Source organism: Diceros bicornis, chromosome 5 (genome assembly GCF_020826845.1).
Source record: "Diceros bicornis minor isolate mBicDic1 chromosome 5, mDicBic1.mat.cur, whole genome shotgun sequence".
In the NCBI taxonomy this organism is placed as follows: Eukaryota; Metazoa; Chordata; class Mammalia; order Perissodactyla; family Rhinocerotidae; genus Diceros; species Diceros bicornis.
In genome coordinates, this window is record NC_080744.1 from 79,907,696 (window position 1) to 79,934,893 (window position 27,198).

General features: G+C 41.6%; 1 protein-coding gene across 2 annotated transcripts in view; it reads left to right on the forward strand.

Annotated features, from left to right (window-relative positions):
* Nucleotides 1-16,821: 16,821 nt before the first annotated feature.
* TARS3 (threonyl-tRNA synthetase 3) overlaps nt 16,822-27,198 on the forward strand; it is a 62,912-nt gene continuing 52,535 nt past the window's right edge. For both annotated transcript variants that reach the window (XM_058542297.1, XM_058542298.1), the window contains exons 1-4: nt 16,822-17,154; nt 18,187-18,252; nt 18,966-19,162; nt 25,674-25,797. In XM_058542297.1, the coding sequence (XP_058398280.1) occupies nt 16,837-17,154; nt 18,187-18,252; nt 18,966-19,162; nt 25,674-25,797 (705 nt within the window). In that variant the 5' untranslated portion in view covers nt 16,822-16,836. The remainder of the gene's footprint in view (nt 17,155-18,186; nt 18,253-18,965; nt 19,163-25,673; nt 25,798-27,198) is intronic.

The following is a 27,198-nucleotide window of genomic DNA, read 5'->3' on the forward strand; positions in this document are numbered from 1 at the left end:
ATGTCCCTCTCCTCCTCGAGCTCCTGGAGGGCAGTCCCCATCCTATCCATCCGTGTGTGCCCAGGGCTGGGTCCTGAACCTGTGAGGTGCAGACATATTGTGACCTGTGCAGTCACATCAAATTGCATCGTTGTGGAAAGACTCACCTCAAGAGACGGGCTGTGGGAGAGGATGGCTTTGGCTCCTCTCTCCCTGAGCTCTCTTTGTAGGCTCACACTGAAATTCTCCTTCCAGCTAGATCTTGCCTCCTCCCAATGGGTCAGGGGCAGGAACAAGAGAAATGCAGTGGCCACCGTAAGGAGTGGGCACTGCCATAGGGATGAGCCTCTTGCCCCGATGTCGTGGTTTTTCCCTTATAATTAGGGATGTTGGGCACTCTTTGCATCCTTGTTGGCACAAGTGACCTTCTGTAACAACCCGTGTTGTCCACAAACAACATTAAAATGTGGGCATAAAACTTGAGACACTATAGTGCTCCTGGGCTCTGTGATCTCACTAGCTGGTGATACTGAATGAAATGCAATGACTCTTGCCCCTACCTTTATACAGATTAGATCATTTGCCTTCCGCAGAGAGCTCCAAGTATAACTGTTCACCTAGAGCCTTTCTAGTTCTGTCGTTCTGGGATGTGTTTATTAGCATGTATTTCTAATGATGGCAGCCGGCCCTTTTTGTGTTGTCAGAACTGCAAAGCCTCCCCCACATTTACACGAGTTGATTCTCTGCCAACAGTGAGAGGAAATGGATTTCCTCCTGAAGGTGGTTGTCATTACAGTTTATCATAAAGCAGCCCCTTCTGGGGCGTCCAAAAAGGACGAGGCCCATGGAGCACAGGGGGGTCACCCCATGCTGGAGGAAAGCGAGCCTTTGCAAAGAACTCGCTTAGCAGCCCAGAATTCTACCTAGGGAATCACCTACAAAAGTTAGTTTAAAACTCTAAATTCTCACCATTGATATGACATTCGGGTAGCAAAAGAACTGGAACATTTTAGAATGTTATTTTTCAAAAATAATGTCTCCAGTTAAATTTTTATAATGTTATTGCTATATAGATTTTTTACAACTTTTAATTTTGAAGCAGTTTTAGGCTCACACAGAAGTTGTAAAAATAGTACAGAGAGTTCCCACGTACCCTTCAGTGATGACATTTTACATAACCCCAGTACAATCATCAAAACCAGGAAATTGATTTTGGCACAATACTAAATTACAGACGTTATTCAGATTGTACTAGTTTTTATATGCACTCATTTTTTTTTGTGGTTGTTGTATAGTTCTATAAAATTTTATCATTGGTATAGATTTGTGTAACCACCACCACAGTAAGATTATTTCTTTTTCAAATCAAATATTTCTAATTTTATTTTTACTTAAGAACATTTTAAAATATGCAGAAAAGTAAAGAAAATAATATAATAGATATCCATGTTTCCAACTCTAGATTTAACAAGTGTTAACATTTTGACACATACACTTGAGAATGTTTTAAAGAGTAAATATTGAAGATATAGCTAAAACCTCACCTGATCCCTTTCCCTCTCCCTCTTCCTTCTCAGCCAAGGTTATTTCTTTACAAGCAAAATTAAGCAGCAAATAAATACACAAACAAAACTCAGTCTGTAGAGTGTGAGCTTTTCTTACCTAAAAAGTTAAATGATTACTATAATAGATGTTCAGGCTATTTTTGACTTATCAGCATTTTAAATTACATTGTAAAAAATATTTATCAAAGTTTTTTTTATGTATAATAGATATTTAATAGCAATAAAAGACTTGAGAATAAAAAAATAAAGCAATGCCTTTGTCTTGTTTACTGTAGTACTCTATAAAATTGTATTGAATTAATAAATGAATGGATGAACAAACACTTCCATGATAAATTTATATTACATTACAGGCTATAAGAATATATTATATGACAGCCTAAAATAGTGTATAAATAAGAAATCATTTATAAATATTCATTTTTACCAACTTGACTTTTTCAATTGATGGACCATTTTACTGAACGTTATGGGGGCTGTGGTATGGGAGTTTACTGTAAGACTATAATTCACAACAGCTGTCCTAAAAACCAAGGATAATTTTTCCATTCAGTCAAATCTTAAAATATATGTGACCGTTGTAAAGTTGGGACCCCTATGGTTCAGCCTTGGAGAAGTGCTACAGGCAAATGAAGACCAACAAGAAAACACTGCTTCAAAATAGCTCAAATTCTTTTGTGCAGTTCTCAAAGACCTGAATGGTTATCCATGTACACAGGCCACAGCATCACAAATAAGAATCTCCTTTGGCCTCTGCCTTCCTCACTCCTACAACTGCCCTAGAACATCTGCTGCCATCACTTTCCCCAAACTCTCCTCCTCTCTCCAGCTCTACGCTGCTTTTCTCTCCCATGCTCACCTTCCCCTCCTCTACTCGTCACTCCTTTTTTATATTGACCGACCCAAACCCTCTCTTAGCAGGAGAGAATCTTTTCTCTGTAGAAGGAAGGAGGTAGGGAACTTGGGAGAAGCAATCATAGGAAAGCTAGGAAAGGAAAACAGCTAAAAAGACTTCTGTGCTAATTTTTAAAAATAATAGCTTTATTGACATATAACACATATATCATAAAATTCATCCTTTTAAAGTGTTACAGTTCAGGGGTTTTTTGTTTTGTTTTGTTTTTTTGGTGAGGAACATTCACCCTGAGCTAATATCTGTGCCAATCTTCCTCTATTTTGCATGTGGGTCACTGCCACAGCACAGCTGATGAGTGGTATAGGTCTGCACCCGGTATCTGAACCCATGAACCTGGGCTGCCAAAGTGGAGCGTGCTGAACTTAACCACTATGCCATAGGGCCAGCCCCAGTTCAGTGGTTTTTAGTATATTCACAGATGTGCTCAATCATCACCAGTATCTAATTTCAGAACATTTTTATCACTCCCAAAAGAAACGCTGTATCCACTGGCAGTCACTCTCTATTCTCCTTACTTCCACCCTCTGGCAACCACTAACCGACTTTGTGTCTCTATGGATTTATCTTCTGGACATTTCATCTGAATGGAATCATACAATACAAGGCATTTTGTGACTGGCTTCTCTCTTTTAGCATGAGGTTTTCAAGGTTCATCCATGTTGTAGCGTGTATCAGGTCTTCATTCGTTTTTATGGCAGAATAATATTCCATCGTATGGATATACCACATTTTCTTTATCCATTCATCAGTTGATGGATATGTGAGTTGTTTCTACTTTTTGGCTACTATAAGTAATGCTGTTGTGGGCATTCTTACATAGGTTTTTTTGTGTGCACACACATTTTCATTTCACTTGGTTGTACACCTAGGAGTGGAATTGCTGGGTCATATGGTAACTCTAACATTTTAAGGAACTATGATTGTTTTTGTGCCTTCACCTGTAGAATGAAAGCTCAGTCCAGCTTCCTTAACCTATTAATATTTTATGCCTTGCACTTGAAAGTTCTCAGTAAAACAAGAAAGGTGCAAATCTTTCTATTAAACCACTGAAATCATCGCCCGGGTTGTATCAGGGGTTATGTAAGGTTTTATTTGGCATCACAGATATTTACTTCTCTATCTTGAGATTTTAGAAAGAAGCATAAGATATTTTTATTAAAATAAAAATTAATGCTACATTGAAGCTTATTATTACGTAGTGTGGCTGGGGTGCCAGATATTTTGCTTAGACCATCATTAAGCTTACCGCTTTTCAGAGCAAACTATATTCTTACCTTGGTAATAAAGGAAAAAGCAGGTGAGCAGGTAAGGACAGAATTCCTCCAGATGAGAGCAGAAAGCACAGAAAGCCTTTGGACCTTTGGAGCAAAGCTTCAGAAAAAAGGACTCCACTCTCTTCCGATAGCAATCTCGAGAGAGGATCTCTTTGTACTCCTTCAAGGAGAACACGCCGTCGTACACCAAGTGTGGGAGCATCCAGCTCACGTTTAATTCCTTCAGTATCTTCTCTTTATAACGCAGCAGTATTTCCGAGAGCTGCTTGCTCCTCTTCTCCTTTTCTCTCTGTGTTGTCGACTCGCAGTGATAGAACCAAGACCTGGCCCCTCTCTCAACCATCTTGGCAGATGTAGAGCCAGTGAAATGCCTCCCTCCTGGGCCTTGCTGCTCTGCGGCCTCCGTGGGCAGTCTCCACACCACACAGGCATCTGGAGGCAGACTCATCCTGCTGTTTGGAGTTCTTATAGATCTGCAGGGAGAAGGGAGGCCTCGGATTAGACCAGCAGTGCTGACCGTCATGGCCTAAGAGGATTGTGCAGCGCTAATTAGCCCCTTGTAGCAGTTAACTTCGAAAGATTAACAAGGGATGCAGGCTGGCTAACTCCTGTTCAATTTAAATTCTTCTTCGCTATTTGCAAACCATACATCTGATAAGGGCTTAATCTCCAAAATATATAAAGAACTCATGCATCTCAACAACAAAAAAACTACCAACCCAATTAAAAAATGGGCAAAAGACCTGAACAGACATTTCTCCAAAGAAGATATACAGATGGCCAACAGACACATGAAAAGATGTTCAAAATCACTAACTATCAGGGAAATGCAAATCAAAACTACAATGAGATATCACCTCACGCCCGTCAGAATGGCTATAATTAACAAGACAGGAAACAACATGTGTTGGAGAGGATGTGGAGAAAAGGGAACTCTCATACACTGCTGGTGGGAGTGCAAACTGGTGCAGCCACTATGGAAAACAGTATGGAGATTCCTCAAAAAATCAAGGATAGAACTACCATATGATCCAGCTATTCCACTGTTGGGTATTTATCCAAAGAACTTGAAAACACCAATTTGCAAAGGTACATGCACCCCTGTGTTCATTGCAGCGTTATTCACAATAGCCAAGACTTGGAAGCAACCTAAGTGCCCGTCAAGGGATGAATGGATAAAGAAGATGTGGTATATATACACAATGGAATACTACTCAGCCATAAGAAACGATGAAATCCAGGCATTTGTGACAACATGGATGGACATTGAGGGTATAATGCAAAGTGAAATAAGTTAGAGGGAGAAGGTCAAATACTGTATGATTTCCTTCATTAAGTAGTAGATAATAACAACAATAAACAAACACATAGGGACAGAGATTGGATTGGTGGTTACCAGGGGGGAAGGGGGGAGGGAGGAGGGCGAAAGGGATAACTCGGCACATGTGTGTGGTGATGGGTTGTAATTAGTATTTGGGTGGTGAACATGATGTAGTCCATGCAGAAATAGAAGTACAATGATGTACACCTGAAATTTTTACAATGTTATAAACCAATGTTACTGCAATAAACAAAAATTAAAAAAAAATAAAATAAATTCTTCTTCACATCCCCAAAAGATCATTTCCCCAGGTGGTCCCCTACATTCCCTCAAATGATTATTTTCAACACTACAGACGTACATGCTCACCATCTGTACCGAATGGTCTCATCATGACGTTGGAAGCTGTATCAGGACCTGTGCTGCTCATCTCCCCCTGGACTTCTCACCACCGCAAATGTGGAGTTAGACACGGTCTTACAGCAAAGCCATGGACAGCAGAGGGGCGTAGCCAAAGCCAGCTGTTGCATGATGGCATTTTGGTTTTAAACTGTCTACTGAGTGCTGTTTCTTAGTAGCATAGTCCCTTTTCTTTTAGAAATTGGAACACTTCTATGTGATTGCTTGGTTAAATGATCCAATCCTGTAAATGACCCCTTTCCCTGGTGTTCACTTAATGAGGCCAGATTAGAAAAAGGGATTATTGTTGGCTCAGGGGAGGCCTCTGCCACAAGTGATGCCTCACTGCGGATTGTGGGATATAATACAATTGCTCCAAGCCAGGCTTCATGTGTCCACCTGCCCGGAACCTCCCAGGTCCTGGAGTCACCTCAGGACACTCCTGTCTGGGTCTGCAGGTGACCACTTCTTCTCTCGCCCATGTCCTGTCTGTCCCAGTCTTCTCCATCTGCCCACAAGTGAATTATGGCATCTGGGTCCTTCTCCCACTCACATCATCCATGTCTTCTCTCTAAGAGTCACCCTAAGTCATTTGCAGGTCACGAGGAATGATTTAAAGCAGCCCAAATGTTTCTTACTTTTTTCCACTTAGGAAACTGATGAAAAGATCTGTTATTGTAATGTTCTTGCCAGTTTGGTTTAGAAGCAATTGGATATTTTTCTACAACATCCAGGTGGAAGATTTATTTTTCAGAAACCAAAACTCCCTGTGGTGGTAACCGCAATACAAGACTTTTCCTGCTTTTGCTTCTGACCTCATGTGTGACCGTGAGAAAATCACTTTATGTCACCATACTCCATTGTGTTAACCATGCATTTCTGATGTTTTGACATCTTGGGGTCTTGCTGACCCTGGAGAGACTCACCCTCCCAGAGCTAGCTAATTCCTCGAGGTAGCAAACCACTCACCTGCAAGCGTGACTTTCATATGCAAGCCAACCAATCCAGAGACCACAGCCCAACCACCTCATTTATGGGGGTCTCACACTTGGGCCCACTATCCTTCTGCCCTAATCACCCCAGGGCCAGGTACAGACAACTAGGCACAGCGCCTAAGCCCCAGAGCCCACTCAAGTTATTCAAACTAGCCAAACCTAAGCCCGCTTACCCAGCCTCAGCTGTTCCTTCTTGTGGAACCACAGTAAAGGCTCTTGCCCACATTTCCCCCTCACTCCCTCTGCCTCCTGACTGACCCCGGTGCTTCCCTGTGTGGCCCCTAGTGGTGTGACCTGCCCCCTCCTCTTGAGAACTATGAGTAACAAACTACCTCTTCAACGGCAGTCGTGCCCTGACCTGATGGCCTCACCATACCTGAAAAGCAATAAACCCTACATTTTAAAACGTCCATTGAAAGTACAAACCTGGGGCTGGGCTGGGACAACATTGTGAAGCCCTTTGAGCCTCGTGAAGAACTGGGACAGGAAGTCACAGAATCCCCACTGCTTTCTTCAGTGCCAGCAATTAGGGTAAATGTACTGGACCTTCTGAGGGAAATAGTGCCATCTCGTGATATTTTGTAGTCTCTCTGGCCATATTTTTTTCTTTTTCTTTTTAAATAAGCTTTATTTTTTTAGAGCAGTTTTAGGTTCACAGCAAGGTTGAACAGAAAATACAGAGAGTTCCCATATACCCCCTGCCCCTACAAACTCACAGCCTCCCCTATTATCAACATTCCCCACCAGAGTAGTACATTTGTTACAATTATGAACCTAATTGACACATCTTTATCGTCCAGTCCATAGCTTACCTTAGGGTTCACTCTTGGTGTTGTGCATTCTATGGGTTTGGACAAATGTGTAAGGACATGTATCTCCCATGATGGTATCATACAGAGTGTTTTCACTGCCCTGAAAATCTCCTGTGCTCCACCTATTCATCAGGGCCCCTGCGACTCCAACAACTGGCACCCTCTGATCTTTTTACTGTCTCCAAATTTTTGTCTCAGGCCATTTTTACTCTAAGATTTTCTTTATTTGGATGCCCGCTTTGTGCTGGTGCATGATATAGAATCATGGTGAGTAAGGCAGATAGCCCCCCTACCCTGGAGATGAGGTGCGGGTAGGGATAGACGGTAGGGATAGAAAAAAGTCAGGTGGGCAAACAAATAAAATAATTACAATACAGCTGAAAAACATGCTGAGAGGAAATGGAGGGTAAGGCTACCTTAAATAGAGTGGCGAGGTGGTACATAAGCCCAAACTGCCAGGATGAAAAGAAATCAGATATTAAGAGTGGACGGAAGATGTCACCAAGCAGAGGCTCAGAAGGTGTGAAATCCCAGAGGCAGGAAGGAGTGGGATGTATTTGGGCATCTGAGGGCTCCACAAACCAGCACATGGTGTCGGAGGGTGTGTGGTCGTGGGATAATGTTGGAGAGGCCATCAGGAGCTCCATCTTGCTGGCCTGGTAGGTCCTGATAAGGAATTTGGATTTTGCTCTGCAGTAGAAAGCTCCTGAAGGCTTTACTGGGGCGGGGGAGCGATATAAACTGACAGATGTTTTGAGAACTGATATTAATTGTCAGAAGCCTCATGTTTGAGGCTGTTAACATTTTACCCTTTGCTTTATCATTTATTCTCTTTCTCTCTATAATTTTTTTCTGAACTATTTTGACATAAATTATGTACAAGATGACCTCCTACCCCTAGATACTTCATCTTGTTTTTACTAAGAATGGAGATATTCTCTTATACAGCTTTAGAACAATTATCAACTCCATGAAGTCACATTAACATAATATGATATTAGATATTTTTTCTAATATACCATTCCATTTCCAATTTTGTCTGGTTGATCTAATAGTGTCCTTTATGGCTTTTTTAAATTTGAAGTCAGATATTGGATTTAGTTGTCATGACTCTTGAGCCTCCTTTAATCTAGAATATTTCTACAGACTTTATAGTTTATGATATCAACATTTTTGAAGAAAACAATTCCTCCCTCTTCCATCTTTTAAAAAAATCGTATTCCTCATTTTATGCTTGCCTAATGTTTCCTTGTGATTAGATTGGGGTTATGCATTGGGGGTATGAATCTGCATGGGTGATATTCTGCCTTCTGCAGAATATTACGTCTGTAGGTACACAATGCCCACCTGTTCCTCAGAGGTGATGTTAATTTTGATTGCCCGATCAAGGTATTGCCTGATGTCTCGAAGGTACAAGTACTTTTTTTTCTCTCTTGCAGCTAATCAATAGTCTGTAGGGAGACACTTTATGACCATGTAAATATTCTGCTGCTTCTCAAAACTGGTCCCTAGATGGTTCTTGCCTGATCCAATCTTTACTGTGATGGTGGCAAACTGACAATTTTCTAGTTCCACCTTTACCTCTGCATTTACCATTTAGCCCTATTTTCTGTATGGATTCATGAATTCCTATATTTTTCAGTGGTTTGTCGTTCATTACTGTACTTAACTGTTTTTTGTGTTCAATTGGTCCCAGATTAGGCTAGTGGGAGCCCCTCCAAGCTGTTTCCCATGTCCTTGTGACATATTCCCATCATTTTAGGGCGGTGGTGAGCACTTGCTTACTTTCCAGCAAAACAAGGTGCTCCAGGCTTTTCTTGAACCTCCATGCCCCAGCCCTGGAATCAGCCCTTTCTTCCAGGAACCTTGGTTCCTTTAGTGAGGAACGGTATCAGAGCTCAAGACCTTGATGCTAGGGGTGCTCATTGCTACCGGGTATATTTGCTTTTTGACTCTTTCAGCATACAGAATAGGAAATATATGCATGGATATACACATGCACATACATGTGTATGTATACATACATGTGCACACAGACAAACATATTCACATATATTTTAATGAGTTCATACTGATCCCTCCAATTCCAATCTATTCCCATAGGGCTGTTTCCTGCCTTCCCCCACTCCCTATTCATCTCTCTCTTCTACAATGAGAACCCTAGTTCCCAATAACATCAACACATTTACTCATTGCTCCATCTTATTGTCTTGACATGATTGCAGCCATGTTTGGCCGTTCCATTAACCTACAGCCACCAGCACACAAAGAAATATAAAGCTGCTTTCTGTGTGGTGGGAACTGGCATTTTTCCTGGGAACTGGCCTTTCTCCCACGGAGATAGTTGCAATTTGTAACATCTCAAGGTCCTTTGGGCGTCGTAGCCTGGGACAGACTGGCCATCTGTGCTGGGCTGGGATGATAACCAGGGAAAACAATGCACGTACACAGCTCCTGGGCTGGGACAATAGCCAGGAGGCTCGGTGTATGTATGCCACTGATAACCATTTGTGCATGGGAACACTGAAAGCTTGCTCTGTAAACTCTGTAACTGTTTACTCTGGAAACTACCGATGCTATATAAACTGCTGGAGATTGAGGACTGGTGAGAGTTCCACCTGTGGAAGGGACGCTTTGCTCCGGATGTGTGATTCCCGCCCAGCCATATCAATTGAAAGGACTCTCCCGGCAGTGGCGTGTGTATGTTTTGAGTACCTGATCTGATGTGTTCTCTTTTTGGTCAATATGGTATTTCTCTTTCCACTTGTCATTGATTTGTGTCATTTCCCTTCAGTCGATGTGGATGTTTCCCTTTCCAATCCATCTGATGTTTTTCCCTCTTATTATATGATCTATTCAAGTCTGCTGTTATCTCAGCCACTGTGGATGTTTTCCCTTTCCAGTCGAGCTGATGTTTTTCCCTCTTAATATTTGACCTATTTGGATCTGTTTGTGGACTATCGCCTTTACTCTCCTCTATATAATAAAATATACCTTCAGTCCATTTGTTTGGAGTGGAAAGTTTCTTTTACGTCTCCGATCGAATCCCCTGAACCTCTCATAACACCTATAACACAAAAGGTTATAAAAGTTCAAAAGTTGTTTCAGAATTCCTTCGCCCATACCACTACAAGAAACAAACCTTAAGAGTTCAGTATTTGTTCAAAATTCTTCCCCCACCTTACTCTACCCTGGCCAAGACTGAGGATATGTAGTTATTCATTCTTTCTTTTTTAACCCTCTTCAGTTTGGTTATGGAATTCATTTAAATTATATCCAGTTTATTTGTTTCAAATTGCTTCCAATTTAAGCTTCCTCCTTCCCATTTCTATTGATTTAATTTTCGTTTTTGAATACGTACAATATTTTTATACCTTCAAAAGTCAAAACTATACAAAAAGATACACCCAGAGAAGCAGCATTTCCTCCCATCTCCCTCCTACTCCATCTCCCAACCCCTTAGATACCCAATTTCATAGTTTTCTAGTTTATCCTTCTTCTGTTTCTTTTTGTGATGATATGCAGATATATGCATGTTTTCTTATTTTCTCTTCTTTCTTACACAAAATGTAGCATACTATACATGCTCTTTTGAATTTTGTTGTTTTTTTTTTCATTTCATAATATCTACTGGGAATCGCTCCATGTCAGTTATTAGAGCTCCTCCTAATTCTTTTTTAACAACTGTATATTACTTCATTGTGTTTATGTGCCATAGTTTATTGAAACAATCTCCTATGCAGTATGCTACAATTACAAATATTTTTTGTGCATATGCATTTTGTATCCTTGGCAACGTATCCTCAGAATAAATTTCTAGAAGTGGCATTTCTGGGGTGAAGGATAGATGTACATGTAGTTTTATTAGAAATTGTCATAATCCCTTCCATGGTGGTTCTATGAGTCTGTACTCCTGCCAGCAATGTATGAGTGCCTGTGTCTCCATAGCCTCACCAGCAGTGAACTGTCAAACTTTTGAAGTTTTTTAATTTAATGGGTGAGAAATAGTATCCTAACATAGTTTGAATTTACATTTTTCTTATCAGTAGTAAAATTAAATATCTTTAATGTTTAAGGTCCATTTTTCTATTTCTTTTTGTAAGTTATGTCTTTAGCCCATTTTCTATGGGATTTTTGGTCTTTTTTTCCTACCAATTTTTAAAGTCTTCATAAATTTTGGAGATGAGTCTTTTATCTGTGATGTACATTGAGAATATTTTCTCCCAGTTTGTCATGTTTTTTGACTGACTTACAGTGATTTTTGTAAATTTTTAAGTAGTCAATTGTATCCATCCTTTTTCTTTGCGTTGTCTCTGGATCTTGAGGCACAGTTAGAAAGTCTTTGCCTACACCAAGCTTAAAGAGGAATTCACCTCTGTTTTCTTCCAGTACTTGTATAGTTCTAATTTTTACACTTAGATCTCTCATTCATTGCAAGTTTATTCTTGTGTATGATGTAAGGAATGGGTCCCACTTCATCTTTTTCCTAATGGTCATTGAGCTGTCCTTATATCACTCATTAAAATCCCTAAATCATTTTTTAAAAAGACTATAATTGCCCCAGTTACTTAAGATACTACCTTGATCATCTACTAGATTTTTATAGGAGGTTGGGTCTATTTTTGGACTATCTGTTCTATCCTGTAGATATGTCTGTCTGTTCATGCACCAGGTCCATATTCTTAATTATATAGCCTTTGTAGTATGTTTTAATATCTAGTAGGGCTAGTCTCTCCTTATGGCTCTTTCTTTTCAGCGTTTCCCTAACTATTATTATGTGTTTATTTTTCTATGTGAAATTTAGTATCAGCCTTTCTAGTTTCATAAAAAAGCTCATTGGAATTTTTATTGGGATCACATTAAATTTCTAAATACACTTAGGGAAGGCTGACGTCCAAAGGACGTTGAGATATCCTAACCAAGAACAAGGATGTTTTTCATTAGTTCAAGTCTACCTCTGTGACTTTTAGAAGCATTTTAAGGTTTTCTTTTTTTTTTTTTGGTGAGGAGATCAGCCCTGTGCTAACATCTGCCGATCCTCCTCTTTTTTTGCTGAGGAAGACTGGCCCTGGGCTAACATCTGTGCCCATCTTCCTCCACTTTATATGGGACGCCGCCACAGCATGGCCTGCCAAGCAGTGCGTCGGTGTGCGCCCGGAATCCGAACTGGCGAACCCCAGGCCACCGCAGTAGAGCACCCGCACTTAACTCCTTGCGCCACTGGGCCCGCCCCTAAGGTTTTCTTCACATAACTTTTGAATATTTCTTGCTGGCTTATTTCTAGTATTTTATCTTAATTGTTCTTACTGTAAATGGGCTTCTCATATTCATTATATCTACTAACTGGTTATTACTTATGCATTATTGATTTGTGCATATTAGTTTTATACACTGCTGTCTTGATGAATTCTTTTATTTTTTGTGTTAGTTTTATCATTGATAAAATTATTATGCTTAGTGAAAGAAGCCAAGCAAAAGGAGTACATATTGTATGATTCCATTTACAGGCATACCTCATTTTATTGTACTTCACAGATATTGCCTTTTTTACAAATTGTAGTTGGTGGCAACCCTGTGCTGAGTAAGTCTATTGGCGCCATTTTTCCAACAGCATATGCTCACTTTGTGTCTCTGTGTCACATTTTGGTAATTCCACAATATTTCAAACTTTTTCATTGTTGTTATATTTGTTACGGTGATCTGTGTTCAGTGATCTTTGACGCTACTATTCTAATTGTTTTGGGGCTCCATGAGCCATGCCCATATAAGACAGTGAACTGAATTCATAAATGTTGTGTGTGTTCAGACTGCTCCACTGACTGGCTGTTTCCCTAGCTTTCTCCCTCTCTTTGGGCCTCCGTGTTCCCTGAGAAACAACAATATTGAAATTAGGCCAATAATAACCCTACAATGGCCTCTAAGCGTTCAAGTGAAAGGAAGAGTCGCATGTCTCTCACTTTAAATCAAAAGCTAGAAATGATGAAGCTTAGTGAGGAAGGCATGTGGAAAGCTGAGACAGGCTGAAAGCTAGGCCTCTTGTGCCAAACAGTTAGCCAAGTCGTGAATGCAAAGAAAAAGTTCTTGAAGGAAATTAAAAGTGCTTCTTCAGTGAACACACAAATGATAAGAAAGTGAAACAGCCTTATTGCTGATGTAGAGAAAGTTTTAGTGGTCTGGGTAGAAGATCAAACCAGCCACAACATTCCCTTAAGCCAAAGCCTGATCCAGAGCAAGGCCCTCACTCTTCAGTTCTGTGAAGGCTGAGAGAGGCGAGGAAGCTGCAGAAGAAAAGCTTGAAGACAGCAGAGGTTGGTTCCCGAGGTTTAAGGAAAGAAGCCATCTCCATAACATAAAAGTGCAGAGTGAAGCAGCAAGTGCTGATGTAGAAGCTGCAGCAAGTTATCCAGAAGATCTAGCTAGGATAATTAATGAAGGTGGCTACACTAAAGAACAGATTTTCAGTGTAGATGAAACAGCCTTCTGTTGGAAGATGATGCCACCTAGGACTTTCATAGGTAGAGAAGAGAAGTCAATGCCTGGCTTCAAAGCTTCAAAGGGCAGACTGACTCTCTTGTTAGGGGCTAATGCAGCTGGTGACTTTAAGCTGAAGCCAATGCTCATCTATCATTCTGAAAATCCTAGGGCCCTTCAGAATTATGCTAAATCTACTCTGCCTGTGCACTGTAAATGGAACAACAAAGCCTGGATGACAGCACATCTGTTTACAATGTGGTTCACTGAATATTTTAAGCCCACTGTTGAGACCTACTGCTCAGAAAAAAAGATTCCTTTCAAAATATTATCGCTCATTGACAATGCACCTGGTCACCCAAGAGCTCTGATGGAGAAGCACAATGAGATTAATGTTGTTTTCATGCCTGTTTTCACCATATCTATTCTGCAGCCCATGGATCAAGGAGAACTTTCGACTTTCAAGTCTTATTACGTATTTAAGAAACATTTCTTAAGGCTATAGCTGCCTTAGATAGAGATTCCTCTGTTGGATCTGGGCAAAGTAAATCCAATATCTTCTGGAAAGGATTCACCATCTAGATGCCATTAAGAACATTTGTGATTCATGGGAAGAGGTCAAAATATCAACATTAACAGGAGTTTGGAATAAGTTGATTCCAAACCTCATGGATGACTTCGAGGGGTTCAAGACTTGCTATGTGGTGGAAATAGCAAGAGAACTAGAATTTCAAGTGGATCCTGAAGATGTGACTGGATTGCTGCCATCTCATGACAAAACTTTAACAGATGAGGAGTTGTTTCTTATGGATGAGCAAAGAAAGTGGTTTCTTTGAGATGGAATCTACTCCTAGTGAAGACGCTATGAAGATTGTTGAAATGACAACAAAGGATTTAGAATATTATATAAACTTAGTCGATAAAACAGCAGCAGGGTTTGAGAGAACTGACTCTAATTGTGAAAGAAGTTGTACTGTGGGTAAAATGGTATCAAACAGCATTGCATGTACGGAGAAATTGTTCGTGAAAGGAAGTCCATTGATGTGGTAAACTTCATTGTTGTCTTATTTTAAGAAATTGTCACAGCCACCCTGACCTTCAGCAACCACTACCCCAGTTGTGGTTGAGCAGCCATCAACATCAAGGCAACACCCTCCACGAGCAAAAAGATTATGACTCACTGAAGCCTCAGATGATGGTTAGCATATTTTAGCAATAATTTATTTTTTAATTAAGGTATGTACATTGTTTTTTAGACATAATGTTATTGCATACTTAATAGACTACAGTATAGTATAAACATAACTTATACGCACTGGGAAACCAAAAAATTTGTGTGATTCACTTTATTGCGATATGTGCTTTACTGTGGTGGTGTGGAATGGAACCTGCAATATCTTCGACGTATGCCTGTATGGAAAACTCTGGAAAATGCAAACAAACCTATAGTGACAGAAAGCAGATCACTGGTTGCCTGGGGATTGGGGGTGGGTGGCCAAGAGAGATAAATTACAAAGGAGCCCAAGGAAACTTCTAGGGGGCCTAAGTGGGGCCACAGCATTTGACAATACATAGGTCATGGCAGAACAGGAGGAGCAGAAACCAACTGGCAGCAGATTGAGAAGGCTGGGGCTGGCCCCGAGCTGTAGTGGTTGAGTTGGGCAAGCTCTGCTTTGGCAGCCTGAGGCTGAGGGTTGCAGGCCAGGTCCCAGGGGCGGACCTATACCTCTCGGCAGCCATGCTGCGGGGTGGTGACCCACAAAAAATAGAGGAGGGTTGGCACAGATGTTAGCTCAGGGTGAATCTTCCTCAACAACAACAGCAACAACAAAAAAGAATGTGGAGCCAGTGAGTCTCTATGACTCTGTCCAGAAGCTCATCAGGGAAGGGAATAACAAAAATACAGTGGTATCAATGTCATACTTTATGGAACCTCCTCCTGGGAGCTGTTTGTGATTCCAGTTAGCTTAAGCCAATTAGCTTGTCCCCCCTCAGCTCCTTCTGGCATGCTGATTCTGCTCCTCAAGTGGCCTTCATCCACCTCTCCACCTTTCTAAAGTCTGCTAACCTTTATTTTCCAGAGTAACTGCTCCATTTCTCAACTGCATCAGTCCAAATCAAGCTGTCCTATTTTGGAACTCTGATAGCATCTATTATTTGTACCTTGTCATATGACATGTTCAGTTAAATTTTACCAAAGTTGAAAGGCACCATAGCGTTAAGCGCCTGGACACTGGCATCAGATTATCTCTTTGAATTTCAGCTCTGTCCTGCAGTAACTATGTGACCTCTGTCAAGTCACTTAGCCTCTCTGAGCTTCAGTTTCTCCATCTATAAGCGGGTATAATAATAGCATTTCTTGCAATAAGTATTAAAGGAGTTAATATTTGTAAAGAGCTTAAACAGTGTGTGCTACATCCAAGCCCCAAGAATGTTAATTAAAATCGATTTGTGTTCCTACTACAGGAAGGTTGTGCTCCCGGTTATGAAGGCTACAGAGAAGGTTGTGGCATTTGTTCTACCCTCAAGGAGCTAGCAATCTCATGCCAATTAGATTTAAATTTTTGTAGAGATCTGTGCGCCCTGGCCCAGCGACCTCTGCACTTGGGCAGCCTTGGTATGAAGGCCAAAAAAGGTCGATTCGCAATGGCCACTTTTCGGAATCTGGTTGCAAGGTGAAGAAATGTTGACTGGCAGAAATCGCGACGGGAAACACAGGAGCCAATGTGGACGGGAGATGTCAGCCTGCTCAAGGTTTTGGACGATTTGCGTTTGAACCGACGAACGGCGACATGCTGGTAGCCTTGGAGGCACTGTGAGCCTTTTCAGGCCCCATGCCAATCTCCAAGCCTGGGCCACCCAGCGTCCCCGCACCCAGGCACCCCCCACCGCCTCCGTGCTCCCCACCTCGGCCCCGCCTCTCGCACTGCGCAGACAGCGGCCCCGCCCCACTTCTCCCGGGGGCCCCGCCACCATTAGTTTGCATAGCTGCGCCCCGCCCCGCCCCCTGCAGTGTGCCTGGCAGCTGCCTGGCCGTCCCCGCTGTCGCCGCCGCCGCTCCCACCCTGGTGCGCGGCGTCGGGGCCCCGAGCCAGGCGAGCGCCATGGCGGCCGAGGCCCTGGCGGCCGAGGCCGTGGCTTCGCGCCTGGAGCGGCAGGAGGAGGACATCCGCTGGCTGTGGGCGGAGGTCCAGCGCCTGAGGGACGAGCTGCTGAACGCGCCCGACCGGTGCCAGGCCGAGGGGCCGTGCCTCACGCGGGAGGTGGCGCAGCTCCGGGCCGAGAACCGCGACCTGCGCCACCGCCTGTACCGCCTGCGGCTGTGCCTGGCCGAGGAGCTGAGCCACCAGGCGAAGCTGGAGAGCGCGGCGCGGGCCGCGGCGGCGCGGGAGGAGGCCGGGCGCGCGGCTGCCGGCGCGCAGGTAACGGGGCGGCGGCCTCCCTGCGGGGGACGCGGGCGGCGCCTCGCGGAGCCCCGGGCTCGGTGAGCGGCCGTGCCCACGGAGCGGTTTTCCGCTCTGCAAGGCCGGGTGCGGCTGCGGGCGGTGCCCCGCGGGGTGTGCCCGCCCTGCCCCCCAGTGGCCTGCAGGGCGTGCGGCTCCCGGAGCCCTGCCCTGTGCTCTTGCTGGGGCCCGGGAGCCAGGGAGGAGCCTGCACACCCCGGGACCCTGCGTTTCCAGCGATCGCCAGATGGACCGGATGGTGGAAGTGCTCAGCGCTTCCAGTGAATTGCCTGCCACACAATTTCTTCAGTACCAGAAATAATATTTTCCTTTGTTTGAAAAAAATGCTGGAGTGTTTAGGACCCACTCTTCTTTCCTTGGGCGGGATGACCAACAGCTGTGTGTATGAACCCTTCCATTTCCGTTAATGAATCCCTGGTTCTGAGCCGTTTATGACAGGTGGTTTTTGTTTTTGTTTTGTTGGCTTCTTTTGATGGCCTGTCTTGAGATCTGTGTCTTTAACATTATTATTTAGTAGAGTTTTAATGTTTTGGTTCGTTTAATGACACACTGTCTTCCTGTCACATAATACAGTTTCTACGTTCTGAAGGCTTTCTCAGACTGGGGTGTTCTTCGTTCTTTACCCAGGGTAACTGTGGTGCCCTAGCAACAGTCATGAAATAGTGCGTTTAAAGTCTCTGGCAGCAGCTACACAACCATTTTCTAGTGACATTATTTGTTTAAAAGTTTAGGGGGAAAAAACTTTAAAGAGCAAAATATATTATGTGCTTAGCAAGAATGTGTGAAAATGCACAGACAGGAAGGACTGAACCCCAGAGAACGACTTGCCAGTTCAGGGTTGTAGGCGGTGGGCAGGAGAGCGCAGCTATGAGCCTCTAGACATGGGACACTTGCTGCCAGCTGGCATGCCCCCTCCTTCCTCAGGTTTCAGATGTGTTGCTCTTTCCTGTCTTTAGTATAAGTCGTTTATAATTTACCTTTATTTCTCAGCCTCCTTCTAGTCAAAGCCAAGAAAAGGACATTAAAAAGAAGAAGGAAATCGGGCCTGACAGTGAGGTAAGTCGTTGCTATGGAAATAATATAAAATATTACCTGGAATTTAAATATGCTTATTTCGTTAACTGCCCAGAGTTTGTAATTAAAACATAATTACTAATAGATTACGACCTAAGCCACAGTAGGACATTGAAAACTTTGTAAGCCTTTGATACAAGATGTCTTAACTTAGAGATGAGCTATAAAGTGCTCCTTAGTCTATTTAAGGTGAGAGAGCAGAGCTCTTTTGTGTTAAGGAAACTGGCTACTTTCCTTTTTTTGTAAATCATTAAAACAACCTGAGAGTATTTATCAGGCTTCAGCATTTGGTAGGAGGAAAGGAGGAATACTTGGCCTCAAAGGGATTAGTCTGATTGAGGAGTTCAGACAAACGCAAAGTGGTTTAGAAACCACTAGAGAACAAAGTTGGATGGTATGTAAGGGCTGAATTGTGTGACTCTGCGTACATGTGTGCTAAACACGTGGAGAAAGGAGAGGCCAGTGGCTGTGGTAGTTAGAAGAGGTGGGCTTTGAGCTGGACCCTGAGAGCTAGGAAGGAGTCAGATCACTGGAGAGGAGTTTTCCAGGGGTGAGAGTGAAAAGTCGAGTGATGGAGACTAGTGCTGGAAAGAACCCTGGGCATCCTGAGAAGGGGCTGAAACTAACTGAGGGCTGAGCAATTAGGAAAAAGTGGGCTGTGTATGTTAACCTTATGGTATTCTAATGATTTTCAGGTGAAAAATCAACCAAACTTCATAAAGGAAAGATTGAAGCTTTTTGAAATACTGAAGAAGGATCATCAGCTCTTACTTGCCATTTATGAAAAAAAGGGGAATACAAGCAAAGTGATCACAGTCCGAGTGGCTGATGGGAAAACAGTGGAAGGGGAAGCTTGGAAAACAACACCTTATCAAGTGGCTGCTGAAATTAGGTAAACCGTAGTTTGGAGAAAGTGTTCAGTATTAAGTATTGCGCCAGAGCTTAGTGAAATGTGTTCTTAGGGACTGCTGAAATATTTTTTTCTTACTCGGTTGAATAAATTACATGTAATTCGTTAATTGTTTCCGTCTGGCTTCTAAAGAGGCCATTTAATAAGTAATGGACTATCAGAACACAATGTCTTCCTCTTTAAAAGGTCCAAATGTTAAAGTTTTAATAAAAATATATAGTAGAGAAAAATGTATAGTCCTTGACAGGCCGCATTATATTGACTTAGTTCATTGTTAAGATATTTCCATGAGATTTTACAGGTCTTTTGCTGGACTTGATTCCAAGCCGTTGTTCCACCAGTAAGTAACCGTAGGTGGTTCTTTGAACCAACTCGGGCAGATCTCTAAAGCTTTCCAACCCTGTTTTCTTACATCTTCAGTGGAAATAATACTTTTCTCGTTTACTTTATGAGGTTGTAAAGATTAAATGAAATACTGTATATGAAAGGTACTCTGAAAATTAAAGTGTCTCTAGAAATGTACAAAAAGGTTATTAATTGTAGATTTAAGATGTATGTGTTAGAGCTATTATCAGCCCTGGAATAAGTACTTTGACCGCCCTAGAAATTAGATACATCAGTGAAGTTACGTTGTTTTGACTAATGTTAATTCCAACGTTAAATACTATTCTATGGAAGCTATAGCTCAAAACTGCCATGTAAATAAACTTTTAATATTTAAGAAGTGAACTTTTGCAACAATTGAAACTCTCAGATTGCCTTTGAAAACTATGGTTAAGTTCGTATTTCTTTTTCTTCCTATCATATCATGCACCCTAAGGCCTCTCCAACCCATTCCCATGTTCTTCATTGTACACTTAGCAATATGCGTTTGCACAGGGTATCAGTTTAAAAACTCTCCCCTCAATTTTAATGACAGAGGGGTTGCAGGAGTGTCTAAAAAGTAAAACTGTCCAAAACTGAAAGATGGGCAAAGCTGTATCAGGCAAACCTGATGAGAAGAAAGCAGTGGCCATAATATTACTGTCAGACAGCAGAATTCAGGGCTGAAATCATCCAGTGGGATACTGAGACTTACTGTAAAAATAGGTGAACAGTATAATCCACAGTGATTATTTGTCATGAGCCTTTATGAGTTAAATAACATAGCATCAAATTAGAAATAGAAAATTACAGAAACTCAGGAGTGGTAGACTTTAACATGGCTTTCTCAGGTTTTGACAGATCTCATAGGCAAAATTAAGATCGTTTGTGTCTGAGTAATGACACTCTAAGGTAGACTTTGTGGCTACTCACCCTCTCTGTGCTCTACAGGCAGAGACACTGCCTTCTCTCTTGGCACCTGTGGTCATGCTTTCGGCTCCCCAGAATCTTCATAAAATGCAGAAACATAGAGTTCACATTCTGTGAGTAAAATGAAATCAGTTTTGAAGTCAGTAAACAGATTAAATGACAACAAGAAAAAATAAAACTTGAAAATAAAAAACAACTCTTTAAAATCACTTGGGTGAAAGGAAATAAAAACAAGCACAGAATTCTTAGAAAATACTTCTAATGAGGAGAATACATTTCAAAATCTATGGCCTGCATCCAGAATGGTGATCAGAAACAGATTTGTAGTGTTGAAGGCTTTTATTATTGAATAAGAAAGAATAAAAAGAATAAGAATTCAACTCAGGCACTTAGAAAGAGAACAATTAAACAATTTAAAAAGTGTGTTAGAGAACAGTATTAACTGAAAAACTATTAGAATAAGAGTCCGGTGAGGTGGCGGGATATAAAATAAAGTTATAAAAAAATAATAGCTTTATTCAGTTATACTGCCTGTTCCCTTGGTTAACTGAGAGCAGATTGCATAGATGATTATTCCTGCTCTGGGGGAGTGTAGGCCTTTCTAAGCAAAACATCTAAGGTAGAAATCATTAAGGAAAAGATGGACAGATTCAAACTGCCCCCAAATTAAACACTTAGGAAAAATGGCCATGTGTACAAATGACATAAAAAGGGAAATGACAGATGTGAGAAAAAGTACCATGTGAAACAAATGATTGCTCTCTAAGTGTTTTTCAAATTAATAGGAAAAAGATGAAAACTTAACAGAGGAAAAGGTAATCTTAGAAATGCAAATGAAAATAATTACATATTATCTATTGATTTGTCAAGGATTTATGGATAATAGTTAATATTGATACAATTTTGAGGAAGTGGTACTGCTGGAGGCAGGATGAATCCATGCACTCTCTTTCAAGCTTTTAAAGCCTTAAAAGTGTGCGAACCATAACCCTTGGACCCAAGAATTCTATCCATAGCCATTTATCTTAAGAAAATACCCCAGTAGAAAAAATGGGCAAAGGACAGTTCATAGTAGTTCATGAAAGAGTAGTTCTCAGAATGTGGTCCCCAAACCAGCAGCATCAGCATCACCTGGGAACTTGTTAGAAAAGCAGATTCTTGGGCCCTGTCCCATACCTCCTGAATCAATTAGCAATCTATGTTTTTACGAAACGGTCTTCTGTGGCAGGCTAACATTTAAGAACAACTGAGTTAGGCTAAACTGCTGTAACAAAGAGACCCCAAGAGACAGTGGCTTAAATAAGGTAGATCTCACATTCTCTCACATAACAGTACAGAGATGACCAGTCCAGGCTGGTGGACATCTCTGGTCCATGCAGTCACTATGGACCCAGGCTCCTTCCGTCTTGTTGATCTGCCATTGCCTAGGTAGGGTTTGTCCATGTCTAGGGGTGGAAGCTGGGTCCCATCCATGGATCCTTGCCTGCCTGCAGGCAAGGGGAAGAACAGCTGAAGAACAAGGATGCTCTGAGGCCAAGACCCCACAGTGGCACACTTTACTTCCACTTGCATCTTGTTAGCTCACATTTAGTCACATGGCCACCCGTAGCTGTAAGGGAGAATGGAAATGTAGCTCCTGCTGGCCAGCCACGTGTCCAGCTAAAGTATTCTCACCATGGAAGAGAGAAGGAATGGTTTAGGTGACGTCTGCCACAGTGTGCCCCTCTGACATCCAGATAATCTGTGAGCACCCTTCTTTCATCATCCCACACGCTCACTCTCTCCCCAAGTGAGACAACTCCAGGTCCCATCAGCTGAAAGCCTGGGATTTCCAAGTGATGTGCAGAACACCCCCATCAGGCTGGCTCCTTGCACTCCAGCAACAAATAAACTAATAGACAAGGCTGCCGATGCCACACATATGTACAGTGGTGGAATAAACACAAGGCAATCACAATTAAAGTGTCTGTTTGGAAAAAAGAAGAAGGAGCGATATGGCAGACAGTGTATAGACGCCATCAGATCCTGCTGGCATGATTGTGAGGCTCACAGCCTGGCAGTGGGTTGTGCTTGGGTCAGCCCATCTGGCCAGCCTTTGTTCTCTGGGAGTAGCTCTCTTGTCCATAGTCCCTGGTGGGTCCTGATTTTGCTCTTTGAAAGGTTCACAGTTGTCCACCATCCTCATTTGCCACATCTGAAGTATGGGGCAGTTTGTCCTCTTGGAGGCTGTGCATCACCAGTTCCTGCTGATGCAGTCAGGGGCTGAGGGCTCCTTTAAGGATCAAACAGTCACAGGTATTTATAAGCTGGGTTCTAGTTTGTTTGGCAGTAGAATTCCCTTAAGCAGTTCTGGTCTGTTTGCTTCTCATCAGTTCCACGTGAAAGTAATCTCACAAAGAATTCTTCTAGACAGACTTCTCCTTTATTCCCTCGCTTTTACACTCGGCTTATTCCTCTCTGCCTCAGTTTAATGGCCTGAGATCATGTGAAACAACAGCTTGTGGGAGGCGGCAGCCTCACTCTAATCCTTGCAGCTGGACAGGTGCCTGTTGTCTGTCTTGATGCGTGGCCTTGGGGAAGGGCTGTCAGTGCCCGTCCTTCCTGCTGTTTTGGACAGAAGATTGTTTCTCCAATCTTGCACAGCCTCACATTTCTGGGCTCTGTGGGTTTTGGACTGCAGGCCACAGGCCAAGAGAGCCTCCCTTGGCAAAGCTCTGTCCCTTTCATCTCTGCTTGCAAACTGGACGAGTCTCACCTGAGCTTATCTCATTTTAGTGGTAGCTTGCTAAAAGCCACAGGTGTTACCCAGTGGATATCAGCGTTCTGCCTTTTTATAACTGCTTCCTCATGTGCTATAGGCATTGTAAGCACATTAGTTTGACTGCAAGTTTTATCAAATATTTTGTTCTGTCTTAACAAAGGTTATTGGCTTTCCACATCTTAGTACCCCTTTCCTTGTTATCCACTGCCTGTCTGCTAAGCCAGTGCCACATGTTTTGTTTTTGTTACTCACTTGCAGGCCCTTATTTCTGTGTTAGTTAAGATATAGACTAAGCTGCTGCAGCAAAGAGACCACAGAAAACTCAGTGGCTTCAATATGGTCAAAGTCTTTCTCTCATATGGCAGTCTGGAGGTGTGGGGTCCAGGTTGGCGGGGCAGCACTTCTCCATACAGTCATTTGGGGACCTAAATTCCTTCCATCTTGTTGCCAGGCCTTCTGGTACAGTGTTGCTCTTGTCTACATGGTCCAAAGGAACCGCACCTATGTGCTCCAGTCCATAGAAGGCAGGGAGATGGTGGTGAGGCGCCCTCTGTTGTCTTAAGGCTGAGATACAGAAGTGCTACATACCACTTCTGCTTGTATCTGTGCCTCCAAACTCAGTCACATGGCCACATCTATCTGCAGGGGAGGCTGGAAAACTTGCTGTAGAAGGAGAGAAAGGATTTGAGGAACCCTTAGCAGTCTATCAGAGCCAGTAAAAATGAAAATAAACTTCTACTTTGTTAATAACAATGTCTAACATTTATAAGTTCTTATTATAAGTACATTTTGTTTAATCCTTAGAATAAATGTATGAGGAAGGTCCAATAATCCCCAATTTACTGGTGAGAAAACTGAGGCTTGAGAAGCTGAGTAGATTGTCCGATGTTTAAACTCAAGTTGGCCTGACACCAGAGTGCGTGCTCTTAACCACAGTGCTGCACCGCTGCTCAAGTTACTCACAGAAAAGCAAATTAAAACATTACATTGTGAAGAGGACACAATTTAGTAGTACCTAACATTAGCACAGAGAAAAGGTCCTCTTAGACCTTTCCTGATAGGAGAATTTGGCAATATTTTCCAACAAAAGTCATTAAAAGTATATTTCCCTTGACTCAGCAGTTTTACTTCTAGAATTTTTCCTGAGAAAATAATTGGGTGCTAAGGTGTATGTTCAAGAATTTTCATTGCAGCCTTGTCATCACCAAAACAAAACAAAAAAAACACAAAACCCACAAAGGAATAATGAAAACGCCCAGCAATAGTGGGTTCATTGAGCAAGTCCTGATTGTACTGCAACTATTAAATAGGATGTTTTACAAGTCTGTCTACTGTTAGGGAAAATGTTGTGATTTATTGTTAAGTTTAAAAAGTAGGTTACCAAATAACATATACAGAATACTATTAAATTTTTTATATTGGTGTATATATTTATGAAAAAATGTGGAAGGACATACAGCGAAATGTTAACAGCAATTTCTGGGTGATAGGATTGTGGGTGATTTTTTTTTTCTTTGTGCTTTTCTGTACTTTCCAGGTTTCTTTTAACGTGTTGTTTTTGTCAATAATTATCGAACAACAATAAATGTTATTTAAAAAAAACACACACACGAAAAAAAAGGAAAAGAAAAGATCAACACCTCAATAGAAAATAGATAAAGAACGTGAACAGTTCATAAAAGTAAAAATGGCCAGTAAACATTTACTAAAATTAATAATCAAATAAATCAAATTAAAACAACAGTTCCCAACATCAAATTGACAAAGACTTAAAAAATCTTTCAGGGTGCCTGGAAGTGATACACTCAGACAATATTTATCAGAAATCTTTTAAAAGCATATGCCCTTTGACCTAGCAATTTCACTTTGAGGCTTATTCGCAGAAAACAGTCACAGGAGACACAAAACTGCATGTGCGTGGATGGCTGTGCAGTCCACCCTATGACGGCAAACCATACAAGTGACAGGAATGTTCAGGAGTGGAGGCCTTCTTTAATGAATATGATACTTCTAGACTGTTTTGGAAGTCTATCAGATGGCATGGCAGTGAAAAAGCAGGCTATAAAACTATATTGGCAATTGTACTTTTAACAAAAGGACATATGTCCATGTGTGAGTGGGAGTGGACGTAGAAAAAAGACTGGAAAGACATGTACCAAAATGTTGTGAGTCGTTATCTCTGGGTGGTGAGATGTGTCTGTGATTTTTATTTTATTCTTTCTGCTTTCTCTGCTTTCTAAGTTTTTCACAGTGAACGTATATTACTTTTGTACTTAAAATAAATGTTACAAAATAAAAAATATCTGTCTTATTAGTTTACATTTGTACTTTCTATCCACTTAAAAAAAAACAAACCTGGAAATTATTCTGATCTTTTGTTTTAACAAATCGTTGTAGCATGTGATAAGGTTAACTCCCCAGTGACTTTTGTCTCACTAGTCGAGAACTGGCTGAAAGCACAGTAATAGCCAAAGTAAATGGTGAATTATGGGATCTGGACCGTCCGTTGGAAGGGGACTCCACCTTGGAGCTGCTCATGTTTGATAATGAGGAGGCTCAAGCTGTAAGTATTTAAAAACCAACCAACCAAACTTTGGGTGTTTATGTTGTCAACTACGTTACGTACAGAGTCACACACTGAAGTCAAGAATGATGAGTTTTGCTGCCTTCTAAGATTTAAAGTGTGTGTATTAGTATTTAATAAATATTTAATAAGGTTTATGGAATGAATATATACAAATATATATCAGTTTTTTGAGTATCCCATATTTATCATTTCTCAAAATAATTGTTTCCTTAAGTTAGAGTGCTTTAATTATTAAATCAGTGTGTATTTCAAGTGAATTTTTAATAGACTCTTAAAAATAGACCTACTTTATAATTTAATATGTATAGAATTGGAAAAAATTGTCAAAACTCAAATATCTTTTAAATACTTAATAATGTAATATTCCATAAAATAGACATCATATTTTCACATAGGTCTCTGATATACATTGTCACCTTAACTTTGCAGTCTCCCTTTTAAGAGGTCCATTGCCTCAATAAAACCTAACCTATGATTAGCTTAGGTTACATTAATTGTGAAGCTTATGCGGAATGTCTTGATTTATTAATCCAAACTGTAAGACCCATATTATCATTACTTTTCTGTTTAAAATATGCAGAGTATAATCATTAAATAGTTAATACTATATTAATAAAATCACATTTAAAAGTGATTCAGAAAGCAATTAAAAAAAAAAAATAGCTTATATCTATTATTTAACTTTTCTCACTAGTCCTTAACAACTGTCACCTAACTTCATCCTGGATGTTATCCCCGGACTTGTAAAATTTTATTTATTCCCTCAGTCAGCTGACCAGCATCTAAGGTGATGGATGCATGTGCCAGGCCCTGTGGGGCTGCAGTGGACGAAGCATTGAGGCTGCCGCTCCAGAGAGTTCACATCTAGTGGGAGGAGATAGTAAACAAGAAACCAAACGACTAGATGCTTTCAGACAGTGTCAGTTTCTGGAGAAAGTGAAATAGGGGCTGGAACAGAGAGCCCCCGTGGCAGTTGGCATGGCAGTTAGTTTAATCCTATCCTAAAGGTCCAAATCCTGCCTGAAACCTGGGCGTCAGCAAGCCATGGGCTTTTGGATGCTGCCTGGCTCTTTGTTCACCTGCAGGCATCTTCCTGAGACTCTCTAACAGTAGCTGTTGAACTCGCAATCTGTCAGACATTAGGGTGGGGGTGGGGGAACTACCAAGTTTAATGTTCCCTGGAGGTGTCAGCATCTTTGGAGTTGTTTCCTCCTTGTGTTTGGTGACATCATGAAAAAGAAAACACTCATTATCTTTGGGAATCTTTCTAGACTGCCTAACCAGCACGCCCCTCTGCTTGTCGTGGTACTAACATGGTTCCCGGCATTGAGTTATAGGGCTTCCATAAATATTTGTGGTTGTTGATGAAAATGATAG